The sequence below is a fragment of the Anomaloglossus baeobatrachus genome, chromosome 5 (assembly GCF_048569485.1).
Source record: "Anomaloglossus baeobatrachus isolate aAnoBae1 chromosome 5, aAnoBae1.hap1, whole genome shotgun sequence".
In the NCBI taxonomy this organism is placed as follows: Eukaryota; Metazoa; Chordata; class Amphibia; order Anura; family Aromobatidae; genus Anomaloglossus; species Anomaloglossus baeobatrachus.
Genome location: NC_134357.1, coordinates 321,319,362 through 321,346,655, shown reverse-complemented (window position 1 = coordinate 321,346,655; position 27,294 = coordinate 321,319,362). Strand labels below are relative to the sequence as shown.

The following is a 27,294-nucleotide window of genomic DNA, read 5'->3' as shown; positions in this document are numbered from 1 at the left end:
GGGCAACCTCTTTTGGGTGCCCCTTCCTCACAGTTTTTATAGCAGCTATCCTGTCTGTCCTTCTAATACATATGTCCATCACTCATATTGTGCCACCCTCCCATCCCAGGCATTGTGTGGCAAAAGTTGTCATCTAGCCAACTCCTAGATGAGTTAAAATAAATACTATTCAGACAAAAATATTTGTCAAACAAGAACATAGACATAGACGTACTGTTATACCCCCACATAATATATCTTAATACGGGATGACATATACATATACAGATTGGCACATCTGTAGACAAACATTGACAGGCACAGGATGAAGCCATTCGAGACACGTACGCTGACAATTATACGTGAACAGAGGGATGTGCTCTTCCCTCTCAAGTAGACAAGCTGATTTTTACATTGTGTGTTTGTGCTGCAGTGCCCAGAAGTGTGGTTGTATACTGCTGAGACAAGGTGTGTGGCTACATATCGCTGAGCAAGGGTGGGCATGGATGTGCGGTGCTGAGTAAGGGTCTATGTGGTTGTATGTTGCTGATTTAAGTCTTGTTACATTCTTTCTAATCTCACAATAAATTGTGGCTTTTCTTTTTTTTTTTTTATTAAAGTTTGACCTGAGCAAAAGAGACTTGACCTCAGTACATTGGGTCATTTGGAATAAACACAGAACTATATCCTTCATCCTCAACAGCTCTTTAAAGGGGTAGTGTAGATTAGAAATGTAAAGAGAGAGCACTAGAGCAATTTAATTCATTATACTGTATGGAGAGCCATGTGGGGGTCATCATATTCTGTATAGTGTTGTGTTAGGGGGTCACTGTGGGGGTAACATACTGTGTTGAGGTCACTATATTGTAAGATCATTAAACTGGACATTTGGGGTGTACTATGGAGGAATTCACTGTGGGGGCATCATACTGTGTTGAGGTCACTAATGTAAGGTCAGTAAACTGCACATTTGGGGGGTACTATTCAGGAATTCATTGTGGGGTATCATACTGTGTTGAGGTCACTATACTATAAGGTCATTAAACTGGACATTTGGAGGGTACTATAGAGGAATTCACTGTGGTGGTATCATACTGTGTTGAGGTCACTAATGTAAGGTCATTGAACTGCGCATTTAATGGGTACTATTCAGGAATTCATTGTGGGGGCATCATACTGTGTTGAGGTCACTATACTGTTAGGTCATTGAACTGCGTGGTGTTTGGAGGGTACTATCGAGGAATTCATTGTGGGGGTATCATACTGTGTTGAGGTCACTATACTGTAAGGTCATTGAACTGTATGTTTGGAGGGTACTATGGTGGAATTCATTGTGGGGGCATCATACTGTGTTGAGGTCACTATAATATAAGGTCATTAACCTGCGCATTTGGAGGGTACTATGGAGGAATTCATTGAGGGGGTATCATACTGTGTTGAGGTCACTATACTGTAAGGTCATTTTACTGCACATTTGGGGGGTACTATGGAGAAATTCACTATGGGGGCATCATACTGTGTTGAGGTCACTATATAGTAATGTCATTAAACTGCATGTTTGTAGGGTACTATGGAGGAATTCACTGTGGGGTCATTATACTGAGTTGAGGTCACTATACTGTAAGGTGATTAAACTACACGTTTGGAGGCTACTATGGAGGAATTAACTGAGGGGGTATCATACTGTGTTTGGGGGGTCACCTAGAACTTTTACTATGGGGCCACATGAGAATAATTAAAGATGGGTTTTCAGATCCTTTGGACACAAAGCTTGTATTCTGATGGCAGAGCGCTAATGTCGTCCTAGGCACAGCGGCTTCAGGAGAAAGTTGGCAATTTTTCCATTAAACAACATCACCGGCAGTTTTGCCATGGTTGGCATGTTTTCCCTATAATGAGCGGACGGCTTCCAAATGAAGCCACTCGAAAAATGAATATTTTACTTTTAATCGCTTTACTGTTTTCGAGCCCTGAATCGGTTAGGACAAAAGGGACATCTATGTGGTTTTTACATTGTTATGCACTATGTTCGACGCTTCTTCAGGTGTATGTCTGGATGAATCCTAACAAAGACGTAATACACACATCCCTTAATACTCCAAATCTACCTGTGAGCAGAATTTCTGTCCGGTGTGTACATTGTTTTCGTTGCATATTACGGCAGGATGTGACTCTATGCCTTTGACACAACAATGATGAAATGTCTGTAGTTTTTATTTTTAATCTGTGTGACACACTTACACCCCCTCCCCTTCTTTCTTGCTGGTGTACAAGTGTGACACACAGCTCCCCCTCCCCTTACATACCATGTGTTACAATCTTGTGGTCTGAGGTTTTCGTGATTCAGCCGTTAAGGTGTATATATAGTTGAGATAAACAGGAGAATGCAGACAGGAGACAAGGAAAGAGAAGGAGCTGCTTGTCACCCCGAGAATGCTAACACTGCTGGTCCTACTTGGCACCTTGTGTGCCTGGAGTCATTCTGCTCCAACATCCCAGCAGAAACCCGTATCTGTAATATTCCCATCAGACATACGGAGCAACTTAAGTGACCTGGAGGCAGCAGAGGTAAGATATTCTTAGTGTTTTTTCTGCACTTTCCATTGCCTTTTTTTACTTTATTGCCCTGATGTTTACCATCATTGATGTCATCAATAATATATGTCCACCTACTTAATTAATGGCTCCACTTTATTAATCATCCTTGATATACGATGTATCTGTACCTATAATCATCTTGCTTACATAGCCATATATGCCATTTTCTTCTCAGAAATACCTAGTGCGTTATGGTTACTTGCCCCTGGAACATGGAAGAGAAACCCAAGTGTCCCTGAAGAGGTCACTCACCAGAATGCAGGAGAAACTGGGACTTAAGGAAACTGGGGAGCTTAATGCGGAAACGTTAAAGGCCATAAATAGCCCCCGTTGTGGTGTACCAGATGTGGGCAAGTTTCAGACATTCGAAGGAGATTTAAAGTGGGACCATAATGATATCACATATAAGTAAGTAACCCCTATTATTCTTAGTGACGTATTGGTGATTCTGACACCTAAAGGCCCCGTCACACACAGAGACAAATCTTTGGCAGATCTGTGGTTGCAGTGAAATCATGGACATATTGTTCCATTTGTACACAGCCACAAACCTGGCACTGATTGTCCACAATTTCACTGCAACCACAGATCTGCCAAAGATTTATCTCTGTGTGTGACAGGGCCTTAAGCGGGCTTTACACGCTATGACATCGCTAATGCGGAGTCGTTGGGGTCACGGAATTCGTGACGCACATCCGGCCGCATTAGCGATGCCGTTGCGTGTGACATCGATTAGCGATTTTGCATCGTTGCAAAACAGTGAAAAATCGCTAATCGGCGACACGGGGGTCCATTCCCAATTATCGTTACTTCAGCAGTAACGAGGTTGTTCCTCGTTCCTGCGGCATCACACATCGCTGCGTGTGACGCCGCAGGAGCGAGGAACGTCTCCCTACCTGCCTCCCGGCCGCTATGCGGAAGGAAGGAGGTGGGCGGGATGTTACGTCCCGCTCATCTCCGCCCCTCCGCTGCGATTGGGCGGCGGTTCAGTGACGTCGCTGTGACGCCGCACGGACCGCCCCCTTAGAAAGGAGGCGGTTCGCCGGTCACAGCGACGTCGCCGGACAGGTAAGTATGTGTGACGGCTCTGGGCGATGTTGTGCGCCACGGGCAGCGATATGCCCGTGTCGCGCAACAGATGGGGGCGGGTACGCACACTAGCGATATCGGGACCGATATCGCAGTGTGTAAAGTAGCCTTTAAGGTCATTCACAGAGCAGTCAACTTATTTGAGACCACCTTACTTATCGTGTCTTAAAGCATTATTATACTTCAGAGCTGCATTTATAATTCTGCTGGTTGCAACTAGGAACACTCCATAACTCTATAGACAAACATACCCTTATAAAATTAGCTGCTACTAGTAAAAATAATTCCATACATTATTTAAACTGTAACATTTTATATCATTGTCTGCATGGCCTTGGGTTATACCGACAATGGATATTTTCCGTTTTTCTTCCATACATTACTACACCAAGGATATTCTGTTGAAATGTATGTATATAACATGACTAAAACACTTGATGTTCCGGATTCTAATGCCATGTTTTCATTGTAGGATACTGAACTACTCTCCCGACCTTGACCCTGAAGTGACCGATGATGCCTTTGCTCGAGCCTTCAAAGTCTGGAGCGATGTAACACCACTAACATTTACCCGAATCTACAATGGTGAACCTGACATTAACATCTTGTTTGGCTCTGACAGTAAGTGATTAAAGTGAATTATGTCCTATACAACAAGCCATATTCTAATAATCAAATACAGGAATCTGTCACCAGGTTTTTGCTCCCCCGTCTGAGAGCGGCATGATGTAGGGGTAGAGATCATGATTCCAATAGTTTATCACTTACTGGGCTGCTTGCTACAGTTTTCATGAATCCACTGTTTTAGTGGCTGCAGTTCTACCAGTTCTCTAAATACTAAGCTTTGTATAACCCCGCCCCCACTTCTGATTGGAAGCTACCAATAAGTGGTGGGGTGTGGTTATACAGAGCTCATGAATATGGCGGACTTAAAAGTAGCTGGTTTACTAGTTCTCTAGTGATAATCTCCTGTTGATAAAACAAATTGTCTCTCCAGGAAAGGAGACACACTCCAGCGCCACCTATTGGAAGTAGCAATCCTAAAAGTCACTGATGATAAAACAGTCATTTTATCAAAACTACAGCAAGCACCCCAATAGTTGACACATTGCTGCAATCAGTCTTCTTATGATGCTTTCAGCTTAGGTGGAAAAATCTGGTGGCAAATTCCCTTTAATAACAGGGACAGTAACACACATAATTCGAATGTAACATTGGGCATAACTGGGGGGCGACATGCAGTCGACAGTCCTCAGGTGATGAATGACAAAGATGTGTCAATAGGCAGCTCTGCCCTGGTCATAGTATTTAAATGCAGAGATACGTCAGTAAACTAAATCTTTGAATGCGTAAAGGGAAAGTAACCCCAACTATAGATCAATGCAAGATTATTATGGTGTCTCTAGACCTAGCAATGCATCATGGCGCCTACAGATCCATAGAGCAGTATGCAATTTGATGTTGTTCAGCAATCTGTACAGACTAAAACTTACCTAATTTGGTTTAATTTATACTTTATTCTTCCTTTATTTGAAGAGACAAGGGTATGTTAAATTGTCTATGTTTATGGAGACTTTCCGATTTTATAAAATAGATGTATATCTGATATTGAGGTCATCAGTTTTATAGAAATGTAGATCCCCTTTAAGATGTCTATGCTAAATGACAGAGAGACAACCAAGAACAAGAATACTAGTGTTCTAAGCTGGTAGAGCAAAGCGTTTATTATAAACCGATTATCCTAAATTTTGACACCATAGATAATGAATGATTATCTGTTTTAAAGATCATGGAGATCCATATCCTTTTGATGGGAAGGATGGTCTCTTGGCCCATGCATACCCCCCTGGAGAAGGTGTGCAAGGTGATGCTCACTTTGATGATGATGAGAACTGGACTCTCGGAACTGGCGTGGGTAAGCACTATGAAAAATAGGGTTATGTAATGACAGTTATGTTAGGACACAAAATCAGTAAAATTAACCTTTTATACGTACTAGCTGTGAATTATTACATTAAAATTAATTATATCCAGTGATGCCGTGATTCGATAACTGTGTTTGCCGTTTTCTTAGATGCTTAACTAGAAACAGAAGAAGGATGCTGGAAACAGCTACTTTGACTTAAGGCATTTTTCAATTAACACAGTTCGTTAGCACGAATAATTACTTTCCTTATATAATGGATATCAGCTATTTACTTTTTGAAACTTTTCACTGAAAAATAATTGACAAAGCCGGAGTGCGATCACTAACACAGTGCAAATGAGGATTTCTCTTTGTAGACCATGTTGGAGTTTCTGCACATTTAGTCCATGTTAGGTTTCCTTCACTTTCACGTTTCAGTGAATTAACCTACAGACTGTGCAAGAGTTCCTCAACTTATTAGATAACTAATCTTTATAGGCTAAGTTAAACTTCCTTTTAACCCCTTCACCACCTGGATATTTAACGTTTTTCATTTTTGTTTGTTCCTCTCCTTCTTCTTAGAGCCATCATTTTTTTTAACTTTTCAATATAGACATATGAGGTCTTGTTTTTTGCGGGACAAGTTGTACTTTTGAATGATGCTATTCATTCTGCCACATATTGTACTACAAAACAATAATTCCAAATGTGGTAAAATTGCCAAAAAAGTGCAATTCCACAATTGTTTTTTTATTTTTATTTACCATGATTACTATATGGTAAAACTGACCTGACAATATGAGTCTCCAGATCAGTATGAGCTTGTAGATACCAAACATGTATAGATATTTTATTTAATTGGTGAAAAAAAACCTAGAAATTTGTAAAAATAAGTAACTTTTGTAGCCATTTTCAGAGAACCATAATGTTCTAATTTTTCAGGATCTGGAGCTCAGTAGTGATGGCTTATTTTTTTTTGCATCCTGAGTTGACGTTTTCTGCAAATACCATTTTTGGGTATTTGTGATGTTTTGATTGCCTCCTATTGTATTTTATTGCAATGTTGTGGCAGGTAAAATAACATATTTCTGGTGTTTTGAATTTTTTTTTCCATTACTCTATTTTCCAATCAGAATAATTTATTTTACATCTTGATAGATTGGGCATTCCTGAACTCGGCTATGCCAAATATGTGTGTTTTTTTATTGTTTTATTTTCAATGGAGCAAAAGGGGGGATGATTTGAACTTATTTATTTTTTGAAACTTGTTATTTTAACTTTGTATTGATTTACTAGTCCCCTTAGGGCACTTGAAAGTGATATAGTCTGATCATTCATTTGTGCTGTACAAAGTGATGCTTCAGCACCGCTCTGTATAGCAGAAATGCTGATCTCCGGTGCTCTGCCATGCTCTGTCATTATAACCCATCGGCACCCTGTGATCACATCACGGGACTGAGGATGGAAGCAGTGCCGCCGGCACTCATCAAATTCCTCTGTCAGAGATTGACTGCGGACTTAACTAGTTAACAGCGGTGGGCGGCTCCAGGGCCGGATTATAGGCGGGGCAGACGGGGCTTCAGCCCAGGGGCCCCCACCACAAAAGCCTCTAAGGGGGCCCCCACCACCATCTGTGTGTCCGCCATTTTATTAATGTCGCAGTGGTTCAAGACCGCACTGTACCTTTAAGGTATTTCAATCCCGGCCATTACTGTACTGCAGACACGCCCACTGCACGCTGTGTGGGCTGCGTGTGCCAGGATGACGTCACCGCGCTGCTGTTTCTTCCTGCCGTAGAGGAGCTTGTGGGAGGACCGGAGGTCTCAGTTTATCCCGGTAAGTATGAGGTCATTAATCATGGTGCCGGCCGGGCAGGAGACTGCAGTGAGGAGGGAGCAGGACGCCGCTGATAACTCCAGACCGGTTCCATAGTGTCAGCGGCCACTCTGCTATCAGTGTGACTTATTGCAGGAGTGTGAGCTGCTGCAGATCAGGTCGGGCTGTCAGTGCCGGGTCATCGGCCTCATCCCTCCCCTGCAATAACTCACACTGATCTCCAGCACAGACATCACTACACACAGATCCTGCACTGATCACATCTGAGCCTGCAGCACACATTACACTATATGGCCCATAATACATATAGAATATGTGAGGTCCTGTAGGTCCAGGTGTGATCAGTGCAGGGGATTGTATATCTGTGCACATGGTATACCACATCCAGCGTACAGAGAGAGTAGTGTGATACACTGTGTACACACATCAGATGGTATATAATAATGTGTATATTGTATAACATCTGGTGTCTGTATCACAGTATATTGTGTAACAGTCATGTATTCTCCTGTACACTGTACAGGGGCGTACCTTTGGGGGGCATGCGGCATATGTTCCCCTGCACGGCAATCAGGGGGGCACCATTAAAAAGTGTGAGGCAGCAGTATGGTGGGAGAAAATTGTAAGTGGAGAGTATTGGTGGAGAAAAGTGTGAGGGGCATAGTATAGAGCCTGGTTAGTGGGGAACATAAGCAGTATAGAGAAGGGGCAGCATGGTGGCCAGTGTGAGGACACAGTATGGAGGGCACAGTATGCTGAGGAGGGGGAATGTGAGACTGAGGTGCGGTATAGTGACTGTATAGTGAAGGAGGTAGGCAGTATAGAGAAGGGGCGGCATGGTGGCCAGTGTGAGGACACAGTATGGAGGGCACAGTATGCTGAGGAGGGGGAATGTGAGACTGAGGTGCGGTATAGTGACTGTATAGTGAAGCAGGTAGGCAGTATAGAGAAGGGGCGGCATGGTGGGCAGTGTGAGGGCACAGTATGGAGGGCACAGTATGCTGAAGAGGGGGAATGTGAGACTGAGGTGCACTATAGTGATTTTGGTACTGAGGGTGAGGGCAGTATAGACAGGGGATAGCATGGGTGACATTGTGAGGGCACAGCTCAGGAGGAGGAGTGTGAGGAGGGGGCACAGTATAGACATTTGGAAGTACAGTATAGTGGGTACACAATGTAGAGGACGGTGTGAAGAGGGGGCCCAGTACTGAAAGAAGAGGCCATGTACCATAAGAATGACATTGTGTGGGTCATTTTGTGCAGGGAGCACAGTGAGGGGCAATTATTTATTCAGGCGCACAGCGTAGGTCATATATTTATATTTAGGAGCATTATAATCATTCTGCTATTTATTTTAAGGGCATAATGTCGAGATGTGCTGCGGAAAACCCGGGAGGTCTGCAGAGAGGAGCTGCAGAAGGCCCGGGAGGTCTGCAGAGAGGAGCTGTGGAAGTGAAAAGTCATCATGACGTCTGGACAAGATGGAGAAGAAAGAATAAGATGACTCCGATCAGGGAAGATGTCACCTACAAGGTACCTGGATGTAACTGTATGTGTGTGATACTCAAAGCTTCTCATCAGGACTGTGGTTCCTGTATGGTTCAAAGTCTGATAAATACTGATAACAACTCCCAGCATTTTCTCACAATTGTTAAGGACATACTGGGAGTTGTTAATTCATGTGATACAAATGTATATGGGGATGTGACATTACAATATATTGTTGTAGTAAATTTGGTACTGTATTCATGTATTGGTGGTTCTGGTGATATATTCGTTTACTGATGAGGGTGCTAGTGATGTATTTTGGTATTGCTTTTGGTTCTGGTGCTGTACACCGTGTGCAGAATTATTAGGCATTTTGTATTTTAGAGGATTTTTTTTATTATTGATCAACAACTATGTTCTCAATTAGCCCAAAAGACTCATAAATATCAAATCTTAATATTTTTGGAAGTTGGAGTGGGTTTTTTTTAGATTTGGCTATCTTAGGAGGATATCTGTCTGTGCAGGTAACTATTACTGTGCAGAATTATTAGGCAACTTAATAAAAAGCAAATATATTCCCATCTCACTTGTTTATTTTCACCAGGTAAACCAATATAACTGCACAAAATTTAGAAATAAACATTTCTGACATGCAAAAACAAAACCCCAAAAAATGAGTGCCCAATATCGCCCCCTTTCTTTCTGATGACACTCAGCAGCCACCATCCATAGATTCTGTCAGTGCTTGATCTGTTTACGATCCACATTGTGTGCAGCAGCCACCGCAGCCTCCAGACACTGCTCCCAGAGGTGGACTGTTTTCCCTTCCTGTAGATCTCACATTTTATGCGGGACCACAGGTTCTCTATGGGGTTCAGATCAGGTGAACAAGGGGGCCATGTCATTATTTTTTCATCTTTTAGACCTTTACTGGCCAGCCACGCTGTGGAGTAGTTGGATTAATGTGATGGAGCATTGTCCTGCATGAAAATCATGTTTTTCTTGAACGATACCGACTTCTTCCTGTACCACTGCTTGAAGAAGTTGTCTTCCAGAAACTGGCAGTAGGTCTGGGAGTTGAGCTTCACTCCATCCTCAACCAGAAAAGGTCCCACAAGTTGATCTTTGCTGATCCCAGCCCATACCAGTGCCCACCTCCACCTTGCTGGCGTCTGAGTCGGAGTGGAGCTCTCTGCCCTTTACTGATCCAGCCTCAGCCCATCCATCTGCCCATCAAGAGTCACTCTCATTTCATCAGTCCATAAAACCTTTGAAAAATCAGTCTTCAGATATTTCTTGGCCCAGTCTTGAGGTTTTATCTTATGTTTCTTGGTCAGAGGTGGTGGTTTTCCGCCTTCCTTACCTTGGCCATGTCCCTGAGTATGGCACACCTTGTGCTTTTTGATACTCTAGTAATGTTGCAGCTCTGAAATATGTCCAAACTGGTGGCAAATGACATCTTGGCAGCTTCATGCTTGATTTTTCTCAGTTTATGGGCAGTTATTTTGCGCCTTTTTTGCCCAACACACTTCTTGCGACCCTGTTGGCTATTTGCCATGAAACGCTTGATTGTTCGGTGATCATGCTTCAAAAGTTTGGCAATTTCAAGACTGCTGCATCCCTCTGCAAGACATTGCACAATTTTGGACTTTTCAGAGCCCGTCACATCTCTCTTTTGACCCATTCTGCCAAAGGAAAAAGAAGTTGCCTAATAATTAAGCACCCCTTATATAGGGTGTTGATGTCATTACACTGCACCCCTCCTCATTACAGAGATGCACCTCACCTGATTTACTTAATTGGTAGTTGACTCTCAGAATATACAGCTTGGAGTAGGACAACATGTATAAAAGTATCATGTGAGCAAAATACTCATTTGTCTAATAATTCTGCACACAGTGTATTTATGTACATTTTACTGATTCTGATCCTGTACACATGTAGCAAGCCATGATTTGTAAAATTACATGACCGCAAGGGTTTCTACATTATGTTAGTAGCATTAAAGGGGTTGTCCAGGTTTGTGATGAAAGTTTCTATGTGACTGCAGACTTTTGAATCCTCAGTGTGCACACTGCACACTGCACACTGTCAGGACTCTCCGATGCCAGCAGTGAGAGCTTGAGGGCATGTAACTATTGAGTGAGGCTGCAGACGTCTAATTTGAATGTGGCCGGAAGTAAGCAAATCGCATACTTGCAGTCCCATGACTACTTGCTCATGGCACGGGAAAATCATGACAGTGTGCAGTCCGCAAGCTGTGAGAATTCAGAAGTCTGCAGTCATATAACTACAAATTTTCCTTGTTGAGCTGGACAACCCCTTTAATAATAAAAGTAAGCCCCGTAGCATGCCCAATCCAACAATCTGTAATATACTCAATGTAAGGATTCAGCTCTGCTTGCTAATTTTAGAAGTGATCACATGACCACTTGCAGGTCATTTTAGTACTTTGAGTCACAATTAGCTTCTCTTCCTGCTTCTCTTTATGGGCTGTAGTATTTCACTGAACATTGAGAGAATTAGGAAGAGCAGCTCATCGGCACGTGTGAAAATGGCGTATGAGTGGTCACATGACAACTACTCAAACCGCATAAGCCGTGTATAGAAGGGAGCGCCAAACTGAACTCCTACTCCATGGACAGGAAAACCTAGATCCACCTCTGATGCTGTGTATGGCATACCGTGTACAGACATCAGCTGCTATGTACTACTCCGGAGACAATACAATAGAGAGCACATTGTGATTTTCAGCAACCATTGCTGCCAGTGAGAAGTTTCCCTTTCTGTATTTTTACTATTACTTGGCTGTCTTAACATTGGGATCAATAAAAAAATGTGAGTAACTTTATTTTCTGTGTATAAGTGTAAATCTGAATGTGGCAGAACAGGATACGATCCATGCTCAGTGGATTTATATCTAAATGCTACAGTTCGTGCTCTACTGTTATGGCTAAAAATGTTAACGTTATGGGGCCCCCACCAGATTTTCTGCCCAGGGGCCCCCACCAACCTTAATCTGGCCCTGGGCGGCTCTATGATCTGCCCGCTGCTGTTAGAGGCACACATTGGCTAATCAGATCAGTGACATATGCCAGGAAAGGTGCTGGCTAAGTGTGTGAGCCTGCATCAAAGGCAGCGACACACGCTATGATGTACCGGTAGGTATAGGTCATGAAGAATTTACATAAGCTCACTTCCAAAATCTGTGGTTCCGATGCATTATTTAATTCTCGGTTATTTTTGTCTAGTTTATGATGTTTTACAGTTTTTTGTTTATTTACTCCTAATATTTTTATTTCATCCCTTTTTAAAGTCTATGTTATATGTTTTTGCCTGTTTTTTTCTTATGATTACCATTTCGCCATAGTGGGCAAAGATTTGGTTTTCCAGATGTTTTTGTTTGATTCTTCAATTGCAGGTTTTTTGTCTCAAAATTTGGTGCATTTTCCCTGTTTTCCCCTTTATAATTTTAGATATGACAGCTATTTTGACATAATTTTGGGTCCATTTAGCAAAACCTGCAACTTTTTGCCCTAAACAGTAATCAAAGACAAAAGTATAGGCAATTTTTCACTTTGTGCGAACTTCAGAAGCTATTTTGAAGAATTTGTTGCAAAGAACAGAGATGAATAGAACAAGACAAAAAGAGAAAAGTGACTTACAAAATGCAAATGCCGAATTGGAGACTATGTTTCAATAAAGTCATTTACTAGAAAATGTAAAGTTTTCTCTATTTTTCATTTGTGTCTTATTTGTTCACTTCCAGTGGTGAAGACTCGATTTGGTAACGCTGATGGAGCTCTGTGTCATTTCCCTTTCGTCTTTGACGGTCAGACATACACCTCTTGCACAGGCGCTGGGCGATCTGATGGACATATCTGGTGTAGCACAACCCCCAACTTTGATGAAGACAAAAAGTTTGGTTTCTGCCCTAGCGAGTGTGAGTATAACAACTCTATAGGCAAAGATACAACATGACAAAGTGTCTTATAAATAACTGCTCTCAATGATGTAGTCTACTAAACTCAGACTCAGTTGTATAACCATAGTAAATAAAACATCATAAATTGCACAGTCTCCAAGGAAGTGGGAACTATCACATACAATGCTGCGAGATGCTGTTAAATAATTAATCAAGTTGGTTTCAAGTTTAATAGCCTTTTATGATTTGGTTATACATAGCACATAACCTGATATATATTTTATTTAACACTAGCATACACTTAAGGTCCTTCTTCCAATTCAAGGTCTAAAATTAGCCATATCTGTCATGATTTTTCATCCAATACTATAGTGTATCTGTGATAGAGGGGTTTTCCAAGACTTAAATATGAATGGCTTATCTTAGCGTCTACTTATTTCGTTTGTTTCCTCCGGGTTCTCCGGTTTACTCTCACACTCCAAAGACATACTGATAGGGAACATAGATTGTGAGTCCCAATGGGGACAGTGATGGTGACCTCTGTATTCTGTGGAACTAATGGTGCTATATAAGAGAGTAAAAAAAATAAAATAAATAATTCCACTTATAAAGAGAAAAGATGTCCCAGGGACCCCTTACCTTTCTTAAAGACCCCCCCCGATTAACACACCTAGATCATCAGGATAAAAAAAAAACATACTCCATTGGGCATCAATACCAGAAAATGTATAATGTGTCTCTTTTTGCTTTCCCTGCAGTGCTGTTCACTTATGGTGGGAATGGTGGTGATGAGCCCTGTGTATTCCCTTTTATTTTTGATGGCGAGTCTTATTCTTCCTGTACAAAGGAAGGACGTTCAGATGGATATCGCTGGTGTAGTACCACAGCCAACTATGATACTGATGGCAAATTTGGATTCTGTCCTAACAGAGGTAAGTTCTTCTGTGGGTGTCTTGTAGTATATAAGGCTTCACCGGAGGCTTACTAAACTTATAAAATCAATGTGGATATTTTTGGGATATATGTTGGTATGACATAGTAGAACATATAAGTCTTCAATGGAGAACACTTCTGATTAGAACAACTTTCCTACAGACACTTCGGTAATTGGTGGAAATGCTCAAGGTGACCCCTGCGTGTTCCCATTTACATTCCTGGGCAAGACATATCGGCAATGTACAAGTGAAGGGCGCGAAGATAAGAAGTTATGGTGTGCAACAACCTCCAGCTATGACCAGGACAGGAAATGGGGATTCTGCCCAGACCAAGGTATAGTACATATATGACATTCTTTCACTCTCTTTTTGGTGGTTATAGTTAAGGTCTCCCAGCCAATAATATTCCTCAGCTATACAAGAGAAGACAAGGGCCCCAATTCATCAAGCCTGGCATTTTTCTCATCAGTCTTGCTTAGGGGACTTCATGTAGTCATACACTCCTAATTCGTGAAGAGGAGGCGCCCGCCATACGTCAGATGCTCCTAATTCACTAAGTGGAATGTGCTTTCGTGTACCATGCTAGAAATCTTACTTCAGTTCGGGACTGGAGTAAGTATGCCACAGCTTGTCATTAATTAGGTCACCTGTAGCATCACACCCCTGCCCTGCCGTTCTACCCCAGTTCTGTACATTTTGGCGGCGCTGGGAAAAATAGTCCTGAACAGTTTTCAGTCACAAACTTTTTGTGCAGCTCTGAGTTCTCCAAACATTTTGCAACTTTTCAAAGCTATTTACAACATAATTCTGGTGGCAAAATTGATTTGATGAATCGGGGCCATAATGTTGAAGAAACACTATTTCCTTCATAACAAGAATATTTGAAACTTCGTCTTGCCAAACGTGTCCATACCACTTTCCGATGTTGCTCCGTAACAGATAGCGAAGGAAAGCCTAGATTAGTCTCTCTACTTCATGGACCATATGACCCTATGCTAGACTCCTCCAGTAATAGGTCTCATCACTGTAGAAGGGATGTGAGAACTAAACCAAGGATTTAGGACTTGGGAAGGCAATGCCACAAATGATGATTGCATGAGCAGGCTATCCATTGTGTCAACATTGGACCAAAGAGAAAACAGCAGCGTGGATCAAGTATGCATTGGAATGGGGTGAGGGTGAGTATTATTTTGAAAACAAATATTTTTTTGGCTGGGAAACCCCTTCTTTTCTGATTTAGGACCACAGATCACATCAAAAATTGAATGTGCAAGGAAACAAAGTTCCTGTAGAAGCCAAACGGGGAAGAATTTTGAATGAAATCAAACATCAAAAATAATTTTTAGGCCCAAATGCATGAATTTAAGTTAGAAAAAACCCCTTTCCCTAGACATGGACAACCCCTTTAATTTTTGAGCTCCAAATCCTATGTAAGCTTGTGCTTCCTTCCTGTGTACATATGCTTTGTAGACTAACACATGGATGACAGGTTTAGTTCCAGCATGATGGATCTGTTGCATCCTAAAATGTGAACTGATTTCAGATGACTTGTCTGTGTTCAGTCGTGCACATTTCCATCACACATTTGTTGTTTCTCCACAGGATACAGTCTGTTTTTGGTGGCAGCTCATGAGTTTGGTCATGCATTAGGACTGGAGCACAGCAGTGTCCAAGATGCACTCATGTACCCTATGTACAAATATGTGAAAGACTTCGAGCTCCATTCTGATGACATTAATGGGATACAGTATCTGTATGGTACGTACATCAATGTTATAAAATTAATATTTATTTGGTATTTGCCATAGTTCAGGTCACAGCCAATTGGCATGCTACTCATGATAATTAAAAACAACCAGATCTGCTTCTCTCCTCATACGTAAATCATCTTCGCTGGCAACTGTGCTGTTGCCGGGCAACCTGTAAATGTGGATTGATTATAACGGGAACAGCAATGACTGGCACTTTGTAGCAATGGTGAGAGATGGAGGAATTAGGGTTATTACTTGGAAACTCTTGATTACATATGTACAAACAGAGCAGTTCTATATAAAGCACACATATCTCTTCTACATAATGTTAGTGATGAATAAAATATTAAGGAAGCAGGATACGGAAATATTTTTCTTGGAGTTTCCTATGAAACATTGGTCGTTTCATTTGTTAATGGTCCTTTAAAGTAACGTAGTAATTAAAAATAAGGACAAAAGAAGAAAAAAACAATGTGTTCTTTACTGTCACCATGTATACTTCAATGATATATTGCAACCCAGCAGAACAAGTCATAGTGATTAATTACCAGGCATATTGCGGATAGTATGACAGCCGGCACTGCTTGATTAATTCTTGTCTACTTTTTTAGGAGCTGGATCTGGTCCACAGCCCACTCCACCTAAACCCACCAAAAAACCAAAACCAACGACTACTCCTTCAAGTCCTGTCACCACCACCACCACTATCACCACTTCCACCACCACTGTGGATCCCGACATCCCTGTTGAGCCTACACAAAACCCATGTAAAGTGAAAGTTTTTGATGCCATTGCAGAAATACAAGGAGTCCTTCATTTCTTTAAGGATGGGTAAGAGGAACACAGTAACAGTTGCACTTTAGAAGGAGGAGAAGATTCCGAGACAATATGTAGTCATATTTCTTGCTTTGTTGACGAGATCCTTCAACGTTTGTTTCAGAGTGTACTGGAAATTACCTGCAAGTGGTCCTCCTACGTCTTCTACACCAATATCAGAAACTTGGCCTGCTCTGCCCTCCAATATTGACACTGTATTCCAGGATCCCCAAAGCAAAAAGATCTTCTTTTTCTCAGGTGAGGGATAAGTGATCACTTAAATAAATAATTTGATGGTCTTTGTGTGAAACGTTCAGTCAGACTATAGAACATACTTATTGTAGATGCTATAACCTTCAAGCTTCAACATGTTAAAACTTTACAATGTAAGAAAAGAATTATTTTTGGATAAGATATAAAGAACAGAATATCAAGAACCCAAATGTGTTGGAATAATATGAGCTTTGATCCTAGTAGGAAAGTTCAAACTCACCAGTCAGTGTCATACAAGATGCAACATATCAGAAGACAATAGCTGGCCAGGTCAAACATTTGGTCCTAGCCATAACACATCATTGCTTTCGTACTTAAATTTGCATTCCCAGAGGCATAACTTGAAGTTCCATCCCTATCCAATAAGTGTTATTTAAACATGTCCTGTCTAGTAATATGCGAGCACTACCATGCTCAGGTGTTCGGTACTTGTTAAGAGCAATTGGATGCTCGGATGGGCACCCGAGTTGCGCCCATCCATGCATACAACTGTATGCACCGTGCACCGGAGCATGGTAGTGATCGTTTATCACTAGTCCTGTCACCATTTCTTACCCATCTGATTAAAGAAACACTCTCATTAAGTTTTTTATTCATTAAATGTGCTTGTAATGTAGTGTGTGTATTAATATACTCACCTACTGTCACTCTCTGCGGTGTCCAGTGCCATTTTCTTTTTTTGAATGACGTCATGACTCTTCAGAGACTCAAAGCACAGCGTGACCTGGCAGTGACTTTTACAAAGTAAGCCTATGAAGCGTCAGAATAAATCTCTATAGATTTATATTGTTAAAGAGACTTTCGGGTCACACATAGAGCATAGAGTGAGCCGGCTAGTCTCACTTGCGGTGACGTCACTCAGAGAAGAACAGCACTGGACACCTTTAAGAATAAAAATTTTTTTCTAGAAATGTTGAATAAATTGACACCTGGGCATTGCTATTCCTCTTGTCAAAGGGGTGTGTCCCTAAAAAACCTAATACTTTCAGCATTTATTCGTCAACATCAGAGTGTATAGGGACACACCGTCAAAGCATAACACCCAGTTTTCAATTTGTCATATTTCTAGGAGTTATAACAGGAGAGTAACACAAAGTTATAACAAAAAAAGAATTGTTATATCATGGGGGGATCCAAACACATAAGGAGACTTGACATGTTCTTATTAAATACAGGATGTAAGCCATTGGTCCTTCTTACGCATCAATGCTGAAAAAACAAATTCTTGTGTTCTATTGATACAGATATACGGTACTTGGTCTAGCACTGCGAATGATAACATGACACATAAAATCAATCTTTTTTCAGGCCGAAAATTCTGGCAGTATACCGGAAGCACTGTTCTGGGACCACGAAGCATTGACAAACTGGGATTTGACAAGAATTTGGATAAAATCTTAGGTGCTATTACAAGGGATAATGGAAAGGTCTTATTATTCAATGGTGAAAAATACTGGAGGTATGTTTTCATGAAAAATGTTAATATAAATTGTCACAAACCACCGGGGGGGGGGTCACTCAGAAATCCCCCGCGCTGGCTACCAGTACGTCACAATCGGGGGGTAACAAGTGGGGGTCACCCCTCCTTTATACCTCCCGACCGACAGACAGAGCACGTGACGCGCTCTCTAGCGCCCCTCTTATAGTCAGGCCAATTATGGAATTGCCCGACAATAAGCAAGGAGGCCGCTATACTACTTATGCTGATTATTGAAGGGTCCCCAGTGAGAGTAGGGTATATATTCCCCCGACCTCCGCGGGCGGAATATATAAAACCTCCCCGAATCTCACTGGCCTCCCCACAATAATCCTTGGCACAACTCGCTGCCACCAACCGCTTCACGGTAACTATTAGCCGAACACACAGACGTGGGATTCAAGATCGAGATAACAGAACAGCCCAAGATTAATTATATAATTTAATCGGCCTAAAGCACACTAGAAACTACAATATATACAATAGGGAATCTACAGAATATACATAGGTCAGAGTACAGTTACAGATAAAGCATGGTTTACAAACAGGTATGCAATTCAATCAGTTACCTTGTGCGTCTGGCCACAGGGGGGCGCTGTAGACCAGGTTTCTAGGAACTCCCACAGATGTTTCCTGCACGTGACCCCCAGCGAAAGAACGCTGGAAAATGGCCGAAGTAGGGTTATCAACCTGGGCAAATCCAGGTCCCCTCCTACCTTAGTGACCTCAGAGGGAGCACTGCTCCACCCCTGGCTGGAGTTATGGACAAAATCCACAACATGGAATATGGGCCATAACTTTGCCTGGGAGCGTCGTAGGCGGACGCCGACGCTCTCATTGTGACAGCTATGAATTTAGCTACAGAACGAGAGGTTTCATGACTTGTCTACTAGTTCCCCATTGGCTGATATCACGCCTGGGGTATTTCCCAAGCTCCCGCTCCCATAAAAAGGGTGTGCCAGCATCGTCCGCATGCGGAGACACCATTTTTATGGTTGCCATATTTATCGGAAATATGGCTTGCGAGATATGAACCATTTTTTACTGGAGTCGTTCTGTCTGGATACTTCCAAGCTTGCTAATTAGATAGCAGCTCCTACCACAGGGTCACGGCAGGGAGTCATCCTGTGTCCATTGTTCCCACATCACCTAATTTCCATATCATAGGAGATGGCCATGGGATGTGACACCTTCACAGGTGCTGGACATTGAGGACAAGAAGGGAGGGGGGCACTGCCAGGGAGTGATGAGCGATTATGACTGGAAGTCATAATTCATCTTCATATCCCGGGATTTGCCTCACACCTCCCCCCTTTTGAGGGCGCTAGGGGGCAGCACACTCCGGTGTTCCCCCGTGCGCCCGTCCGCGACCTCTCCTTGTCGGGACAGCCCGTCTGCGTTACCGTGGTCACGGCCCCTTTTGTGGCGAATGGTGAAGTTGTATTGCTGGAGCGCAAGGCTCCATCGCAACAATCGCCCATTCGTCCCAGAGACGGTGTGCAACCAGCTGAGGGGATTGTGGTCCGTCTCCACGATGAAGTGGCGCCCGTATAGATAGGGTTGCAGACGCTGCAGGGCCCACACTATGGCAGGCACTCCTTCTCCATCGTGGAATAGGCCACTTCCCTTGGTAACAGCTTCCTGCTCAGGTACAAGACTGGGTGCTCTTGGCTCGCAGAGTCCACCTGGCTGAGCACCGCACCGAGGCCGAAGTCACTGGCGTCGGTCTGTACTACAAACGGCCGCGTGAAGTCGGCTGCCTGTAGCACGGGCGGGCTGGACAGGGCGTCCTTTAGGGCCTGGAAGGCTGTCTCGCAGTCCATTGTCCAATCGACTGCAGAGGGCAGCTTCTTCTTGGTGAGGTCCGTCAAGGGCTTTGCCAGGCTACTATAGCGTGGAACAAACCTCCTATAGTACCCGGCGGTCCCTAAGAAGGACATCACCTGCTTCTTGGTCCTGGGGGTGGGCCAGGATGCGATGGCCTCCACTTTCTCAGGCTCGGGCTTCAGTGTTCTCCCGCCTACCCGGTGACCGAGGTACTGGACCTCGCTCATGGCCAGCTGACACTTTCCCGGCTTGATGGTCAAACCTGCCCGGTGGATCCGCCTGAGCACCTGTGCTAGATGCTCTAGGTGGTCCTCCCAGGTGGGACTGAAGACGGCAATGTCATCCAGGTACGCGGCCGCGTACCCTTCAAGTCCCTTGAGCAGGGTGTTGACCATCCGCTGGAAAGTGGCAGGGGCATTCCTCATCCCGAATGGCATCACCGTGGACTCGTATAGTCCAAATGGGGTAATAAAGGCAGAGCGTTCCCTGGCCTTGCGAGTCAGGGGGATCTGCCAATATCCCCGGCTCAGGTCCATGATGGTCAGGTACTGAGCCCCGGCCAACTGATCGAGCAGGTCATCGATGCGTGGCATTGGGTACGCATCGGCGACCGTGACAGCATTGAGCCCCCTGTAGTCCACGCAGAACCGAGTGGTTCGGTCCTTCTTAGGGACGAGGACTACAGGCGAGGCCCAAGCGCTGTTGGATGCCTGGATCACCCCCAGCTTCAGCATCTCGTCAATCTCCTGGCGCATGTGTTGCTGCACCTCCAGGGAGACCCGATATGCTGAACGCCGGATCGGGGGATGATCCCCAGTGTCCACGTGATGGACAGCCAAGTCAGTCCTTCCGGGCTGGTTGGTAAACAACCCCCGGAAGGGGAGGAGGGTGGCCCACAGCTGGGACCGTTGGTCCTCCAAGAGCTGGTGGCCAACCTCCACATCCTCCATGGATCCGCCTGCCCTAACCTGGGCTAGCATATCCAAGAGGGTTTCCGCTTCTCCCTCCTCGGGCAGGTTGCACACGGGGAGCGCACATGCCTCCCGCTCATGATGTGCCTTCATCATGTTCACATGGAAGGGCTTCCGCCTTCCACAGGCAGGGTCCAGGGTGACCAGGTACGTCACAGGGTTGAGCGGCTGGTACACGAGGTATGGGCCTTCCCAGGCTGCCTGAAGCTTGTCCTGTGGTACGGGGACCAGTACCCACACCTTTTGACCCACTTGGTAGGTCCTCTCACAAGCGTTCTGGTCGTACCAACGCTTCTGATCGGCCTGGGCTTGAGCCATATTGTCGTGTACCAGTTGCGTCAAGGCCTGCATTTTGTCCCGGAAGCGCATGACATACTCGATAACCGACACTCCAGGGGTGGCCAAATCCCCTTCCCAAGCCTCTTTCACCAGAGCCAGGGGGCCCCGCACACGTCGCCCGTACAGGAGCTCAAACGGTGAGAATCCTGTTGAGGCCTGTGGAACCTCCCGGTAAGCAAATAACAGGTGTGGGAGATACCGCTCCCAGTCACGCCCGTGGGAGTCGACCAACATCTTAAGCATCTGCTTTAAGGTGCCATTGAACCGCTCGCACAGGCCATTAGTCTGTGGATGGTACGGGCTGGCCACCAGATGTCGCACCTGGACTTGCTTACAGAGGGCCTCCATCAGCTGGGACATGAATTGGGTCCCCCGGTCAGTGAGCATTTCCTGGGGAAAACCCACTCGGGAGAAAATCTCCAGCAATGCGGTGGCCACCTTGTCAGCCCGAATGGACGACAAGGCCACTGCTTCCGGGTACCGGGTGGCATAGTCCACTACCGTCAGTATGAAGCGTTTCCCGGAGCTGCTGGGGATGGCAAGCGGGCCGACCAGATCCACAGCCACCCTCCTGAAAGGCTCATCGATGATTGGCAGAGATACCAGTGGGGCTTTGGGGTGTGGCCCCGCCTTCCCCACTCTCTGACAGGTTTCACACGAACGGCAGTAGGCAGCCACATCGGCCCCCATTTTTGGCCAGTAGAAATGCTGGTTTAACCTGGCCTTGGTCTTAGCGATCCCTAGGTGTCCGGCCATCGGAATCTCATGTGCGATCCGCAACAACTCCGTCCGGAACGGATAGGGTACCACCAACTGTCGGTCCCTGGGCCACGCCTCCGGTGAACCCTGCTGGACCGTGGCCCGGTACAGCCGTCCTTGGTCCCAGACCACTCGCTCCGGGTCCGAGTCCGAGGGAGGCTGTGCCGCCTGCTCCTTAAGAGCTTTCAGGCTGTCGTCAGCTTCTAACGCTGCCTGAAACCCCTGACTAGATGTGGCCAGAATCGACGAGACTGTCACATCTTCGGTCAGTACCCCGGGACCTGTGTCCTGGCCTCCACCTGACTCGGCTGCCACTGGGTCAGAAGGGGAAGAGCTATCGGACCTCTGGGAGGCCCCTTGGCTTCCAGCACTCCCACTGCGGGTGACAGCGGCCACAGCCGCTGCGACCGTGGGTCGTGCCTGCTCCTCCTCCGTTCCTGACCAAGTCGCCGGTTCAGGCAGACCTACCTGGCTTCCTGACACCCCGGTTGTGGGGGAACCATGCACCGAGATCTTACCTGGGAGCACTTCCGCTCCTGGACCGGCCCCAATCTCACCTGCCTGTTCCCCTCCTGCAGCAACAGAACCCCGCTGTGAAATCTCTGGGGACCCCACATTTGCTGTGGTAGCCCCCACCCCACACACTGGTCCTCCCCCTGCAGCACCCTGCTCTCTGCTTATCCCTGCAGAGGGCAACGGATCCCAGCTCACAGGCTGATTACTTGTAGAGGCATTGTCACACCTTTCTCTGACCCCCTCCCCTGTCACAGCTGCAGCTGTGTGTGTGTCTATGGTGTCTATGCAAGCAGAAATATCAGAGTTCACTCCCTCCTCCCTTACATCATTCATAGATAACACATTAACATTGTCCGGAGGCATGTCAGTACTGGCTGAAGGTTCAGCCCTTGGTTGGGGCCCAAACTGGGAGGTTATCTGCCCCAAATCTGTCCCAAGTAGCACGTTTGCGGGGATCCGATCAGTTACCCCCACCTCCCTCACCCCTCGCCCTGCGCCCCAGTCCACATAAATGTCAGCAACAGGCAGCGCCGGGTCAATGCCTCCAATCCCGGAGACAGCGAGGGTTTTTCCAGGGATCAAGTCTTGGGGGGACACCATCTCAGGCCGCACCAGAGTCACCTCCGAGGCGCTGTCTCGCAGTCCCATGGTCACAGACCGGCCGACGGTGACAGGTTGGAAGCTGTCCAGGGACCTACCACCACCCCCACCCACACAATACACCTTGGGCGGCCCTTGGGACGGGGACGGAGCCGGGGCCTTGGGACGCTGAGGGCACATGGCCTTGAAGTGTCCAGGTAAGTTGCACTGGTGGCACCGTCTTGGTTCTGCCACGGGCCTGGAGAGGGGAGTTGAGGGGGACACCCCCTGCAGTCTAGGGGCAGGTGGGGCAGTCGCAGAGTTCATCTTACCCCCTCTCCAGGTGCTGCTGGTGGCTGCTCTCCTGGCCTCAGGAGCCCGATTGTTGGTGTAGTCATCGGCCAGGGCAGCTGTAGCCGTGGACCCCTTTGGCTTCTGGTCTCGGATGAACTGGCGGAGATCCTCAGGGCAGTTCCACAAGAGTTGCTCCGTGATGAACAAGTCCAGGATCTCCGGTCCGGTGGAAAGCTGCAGGCCTTGGGTCCAGTGGTCGGCAGCTCGGGCAAGTGCCCGCCTGTGGTCAGCCCAGGAGTCCTTTGGTCCCTTCTGTAGGCTCCGGAACTTCTTGCGGTAGGACTCTGGAGTGAGGTTGTACTGTTGGATCAGGGCCCGCTTGATGGTGTCGTAGCCCTGATCTGCCTCAGCAGGCAAGTCCCCAAGGATTTCCAGGGCCTTACCCCTTAAACGGGGGGTCAGGTATTTGGCCCACTGGTCCTTGTCCAGATGGTGCTGCAAGCAAGTCCGTTCAAAAGCAGTCAAGAAAGAGTCCAAGTCTCCATCCTTCTCCAGCACTGGGAAGTCCTCAACACGGACCTTTGGAAGTTTGGTGTCTTGAAGGTCACGTGTGGCTGATGAGGGCCGGAGCTGAGCTAGCTGCAGCTGGTAGTCACGGTCTGCCTGTCGCTCTCGCTCTTCACGCGCTGCCTGCCGCTCCGCAGCCTCACGCGCTGCTTGCCGTTCCGCAGCCTCAGCGTCACGCGCTGCTTGCCGCTCCGCAGCCTCAGCGTCACGCGCTGCCTGTCGCCCACGCTCGGCCATGAGTATCTCGTAGGTATCCCGGTCTCCAGCCATAAGCCTGGCCAAGGCAGCTTGAAGGAGGGCCTCTGCACCTCTCAGGCCGGAGGGATTGGCAAGTGGTGATCTGCGGCACGCTGCAGAGCCAGGTGATTCACTGTCCATTGCAGAGCGGAGGGCTGGCATCTGGCTCGTTGAGGACCCTTGGGTGAGCTGCTCCTCCTCTTGTCCAGCAGTGCCAGGTTGTGCAATGTCCTCTGCAGAGCTGTTTTCTGGCGTCGAGCTCCTGGAGGACTCGTGGGCAACCTCCTCATTACTGTCCACAGCACCGTCCTCCCTCTCTTCGGCTCCTGCTTTAGCATTGGCCAGTTGCATAGCTCTGCTCCTGGTGCCATCAGCCATTCTTGCAGACTTTTGGTCACTGACACAGAACTGACACCTGATGCCTCCACACACCTTACAGTATCTGCACTCTGACACTCTAGTGTTGAGCTAGTCTGAAGACCCCAGCAGCCACAGCTGCTGCAGGCAGTCTTTAGTGTCTGGGAGTATGGGTCTCACACTCACACACACTATTATCTCGATCCCACCGCTATGCCACCAATATGTCACAAACCACCGGGGGGGGTCACTCAGAAATCCCCCGCGCTGGCTACCAGTACGTCACAATCGGGGGGTAACAAGTGGGGGTCACCCCTCCTTTATACCTCCCGACCGACAGACAGAGCACGTGACGCGCTCTCTAGCGCCCCTCTTATAGTCAGGCCAATTATGGAATTGCCCGACAATAAGCAAGGAGGCCGCTATACTACTTATGCCGATTATTGAAGGGTCCCCAGTGAGAGTAGGGTATATATTCCCCCGACCTCCGCGGGCGGAATATATAAAACCTCCCCGAATCTCACTGGCCTCCCCACAATAATCCTTGGCACAACTCGCTGCCACCAACCGCTTCACGGTAACTATTAGCCGAACACACAGACGTGGGATTCAAGATCGAGATAACAGAACAGCCCAAGATTAATTATATAATTTAATCGGCCTAAAGCACACTAGAAACTACAATATATACAATAGGGAATCTACAGAATATACATAGGTCAGAGTACAGTTACAGATAAAGCATGGTTTACAAACAGGTATGCAATTCAATCAGTTACCTTGTGCGTCTGGCCACAGGGGGGCGCTGTAGACCAGGTTTCTAGGAACTCCCACAGATGTTTCCTGCACGTGACCCCCAGCGAAAGAACGCTGGAAAATGGCCGAAGTAGGGTTATCAACCTGGGCAAATCCAGGTCCCCTCCTACCTTAGTGACCTCAGAGGGAGCACTGCTCCACCCCTGGCTGGAGTTATGGACAAAATCCACAACATGGAATATGGGCCATAACTTTGCCTGGGAGCGTCGTAGGCGGACGCCGACGCTCTCATTGTGACAGCTATGAATTTAGCTACAGAACGAGAGGTTTCATGACTTGTCTACTAGTTCCCCATTGGCTGATATCACGCCTGGGGTATTTCCCAAGCTCCCGCTCCCATAAAAAGGGTGTGCCAGCATCGTCCGCATGCGGAGACACCATTTTTATGGTTGCCATATTTATCGGAAATATGGCTTGCGAGATATGAACCATTTTTTACTGGAGTCGTTCTGTCTGGATACTTCCAAGCTTGCTAATTAGATAGCAGCTCCTACCACAGGGTCACGGCAGGGAGTCATCCTGTGTCCATTGTTCCCACATCACCTAATTTCCATATCATAGGAGATGGCCATGGGATGTGACACCTTCACAGGTGCTGGACATTGAGGACAAGAAGGGAGGGGGGCACTGCCAGGGAGTGATGAGCGATTATGACTGGAAGTCATAATTCATCTTCATATCCCGGGATTTGCCTCACATAAATAATATAAATGAGGTTTTAATAACCATCAGTAATTAATACATATATAAATGGCAATTTCATTTTGTTTAATAGACTAGATGTTAAGTCACAAACTGTCGATAAGGGATATCCTCGAAATACGGATGAAGATTTTGCTGGGGTTCCTACTGATTCTCATGATGTCTTTGTGTACCAAGGTAATGTTCATAGCGATATCTCTTATCCCAGAATATATTTGTATACTTTAATGTCTATTTTGCTTGATGCTACGGTGCCGATAATGGGCTGGGTTGCAAAAAAGTGACACAACCTACTCTGTATCAGCTCTCCTGTCCTTAGAGGACTCCCTTCCCTTCCAGGCAAAAGAACTGATCAATTCAACTTTGCTAAATGGAACTGTGTTCCAGTCGTCACCTAATCTAGAGGTCAATTGGCTTTCTATGTAATTGACTCTAAAATAGGGAAAGTAGATTGTGAGAAGCTTTGGGGACGGGGACTAAAATAAGTGGTGACAATTATTGTACATCTCTGCGAAATATGTTGTTACTATATCGAGAACTAAATAATGAATATATAATTAACTGTCTAAATTCTGGATGAGATACTTAGCCACCCTAAAAGTGAACAACAGCGCAAAATTCTTACAATGTTACATCTGGGATAAAGACAGTAAAATTCAGGGACAATACACCAGCCCATCAATATAAGACCTATTGATGATGTAGTATGTTATTACTATTGTCACACTATTTTCTTAGGATACTCATATAAAGTTTAATACCTTCTTGCAGGTAAATACTACTTCTGCCAGGATTTCTTCTTTTGGCGTATGACGTGGCGCAAGCAAGTGGAAAAAGTTGGATACGTGAAATACGACTTACTGCACTGTCCAGAAAATTGAAGACGCAGTGAGGGTGCAGAATGGTTTACGAAGAGTTGGATGGGCAGTTAGGAAAGGGTTAAACAGCCGGTTGATCAGAAGACGTAGATGCGAACGGGAAACCTTTGTTTTTTATATGTGAACCTGAAAACCCGCCTATTCTTCACGGCAGATGTGCTCTTAAAAGAGAACTGTAAATGTTCAGGCACTGTAAACATGGTCTCCATGTTTAATCCCCCCTTGGGGTGTGTGTGTATGTGTGTGTGTCTATGCCTGCCTGGCGCAGGCTTTCCGAGAACTGTGTGACAGATGATGAGTTGTGGCAGTAGTGAAACGAGACAAGGTGACCTTTCAGAGATTTCTATAATATATTTTCTTTTCTAATAAATACTGTTCT

General features: G+C 45.7%; 1 protein-coding gene across 1 annotated transcript; it reads left to right on the top strand.

The window, feature by feature from the left end:
• The first annotated feature begins 2,298 nt into the window (after window positions 1–2,298).
• On the top strand, window positions 2,299–27,294 carry MMP9 (matrix metallopeptidase 9). Its single transcript, XM_075347524.1, has 13 exons — window positions 2,299–2,547; window positions 2,753–2,985; window positions 4,139–4,287; window positions 5,453–5,581; window positions 12,666–12,839; window positions 13,580–13,753; window positions 13,917–14,090; window positions 15,359–15,514; window positions 16,119–16,338; window positions 16,448–16,581; window positions 17,905–18,055; window positions 26,111–26,214; window positions 26,809–27,294. The coding sequence occupies exons 1-13, from the start codon at window positions 2,413–2,415 to the stop codon at window positions 26,916–26,918; spliced, it is 2,043 nt and encodes a 680-aa protein (XP_075203639.1). The 5' UTR covers window positions 2,299–2,412; the 3' UTR covers window positions 26,919–27,294.

Coding starts and splice junctions, on each gene's coding strand:
- MMP9 (XM_075347524.1), top strand. CDS start 2,413: ATGCTAACACTGCTGGTCCTACTTGGCACCTTGTGTGCCTGGAGTCAT. Junction 2,548..2,752: donor GTGACCTGGAGGCAGCAGAG/GTAAGATATTCT, acceptor TTTTCTTCTCAG/AAATACCTAGTGCGTTATGG. Junction 13,754..13,916: donor TGGATTCTGTCCTAACAGAG/GTAAGTTCTTCT, acceptor ACTTTCCTACAG/ACACTTCGGTAATTGGTGGA.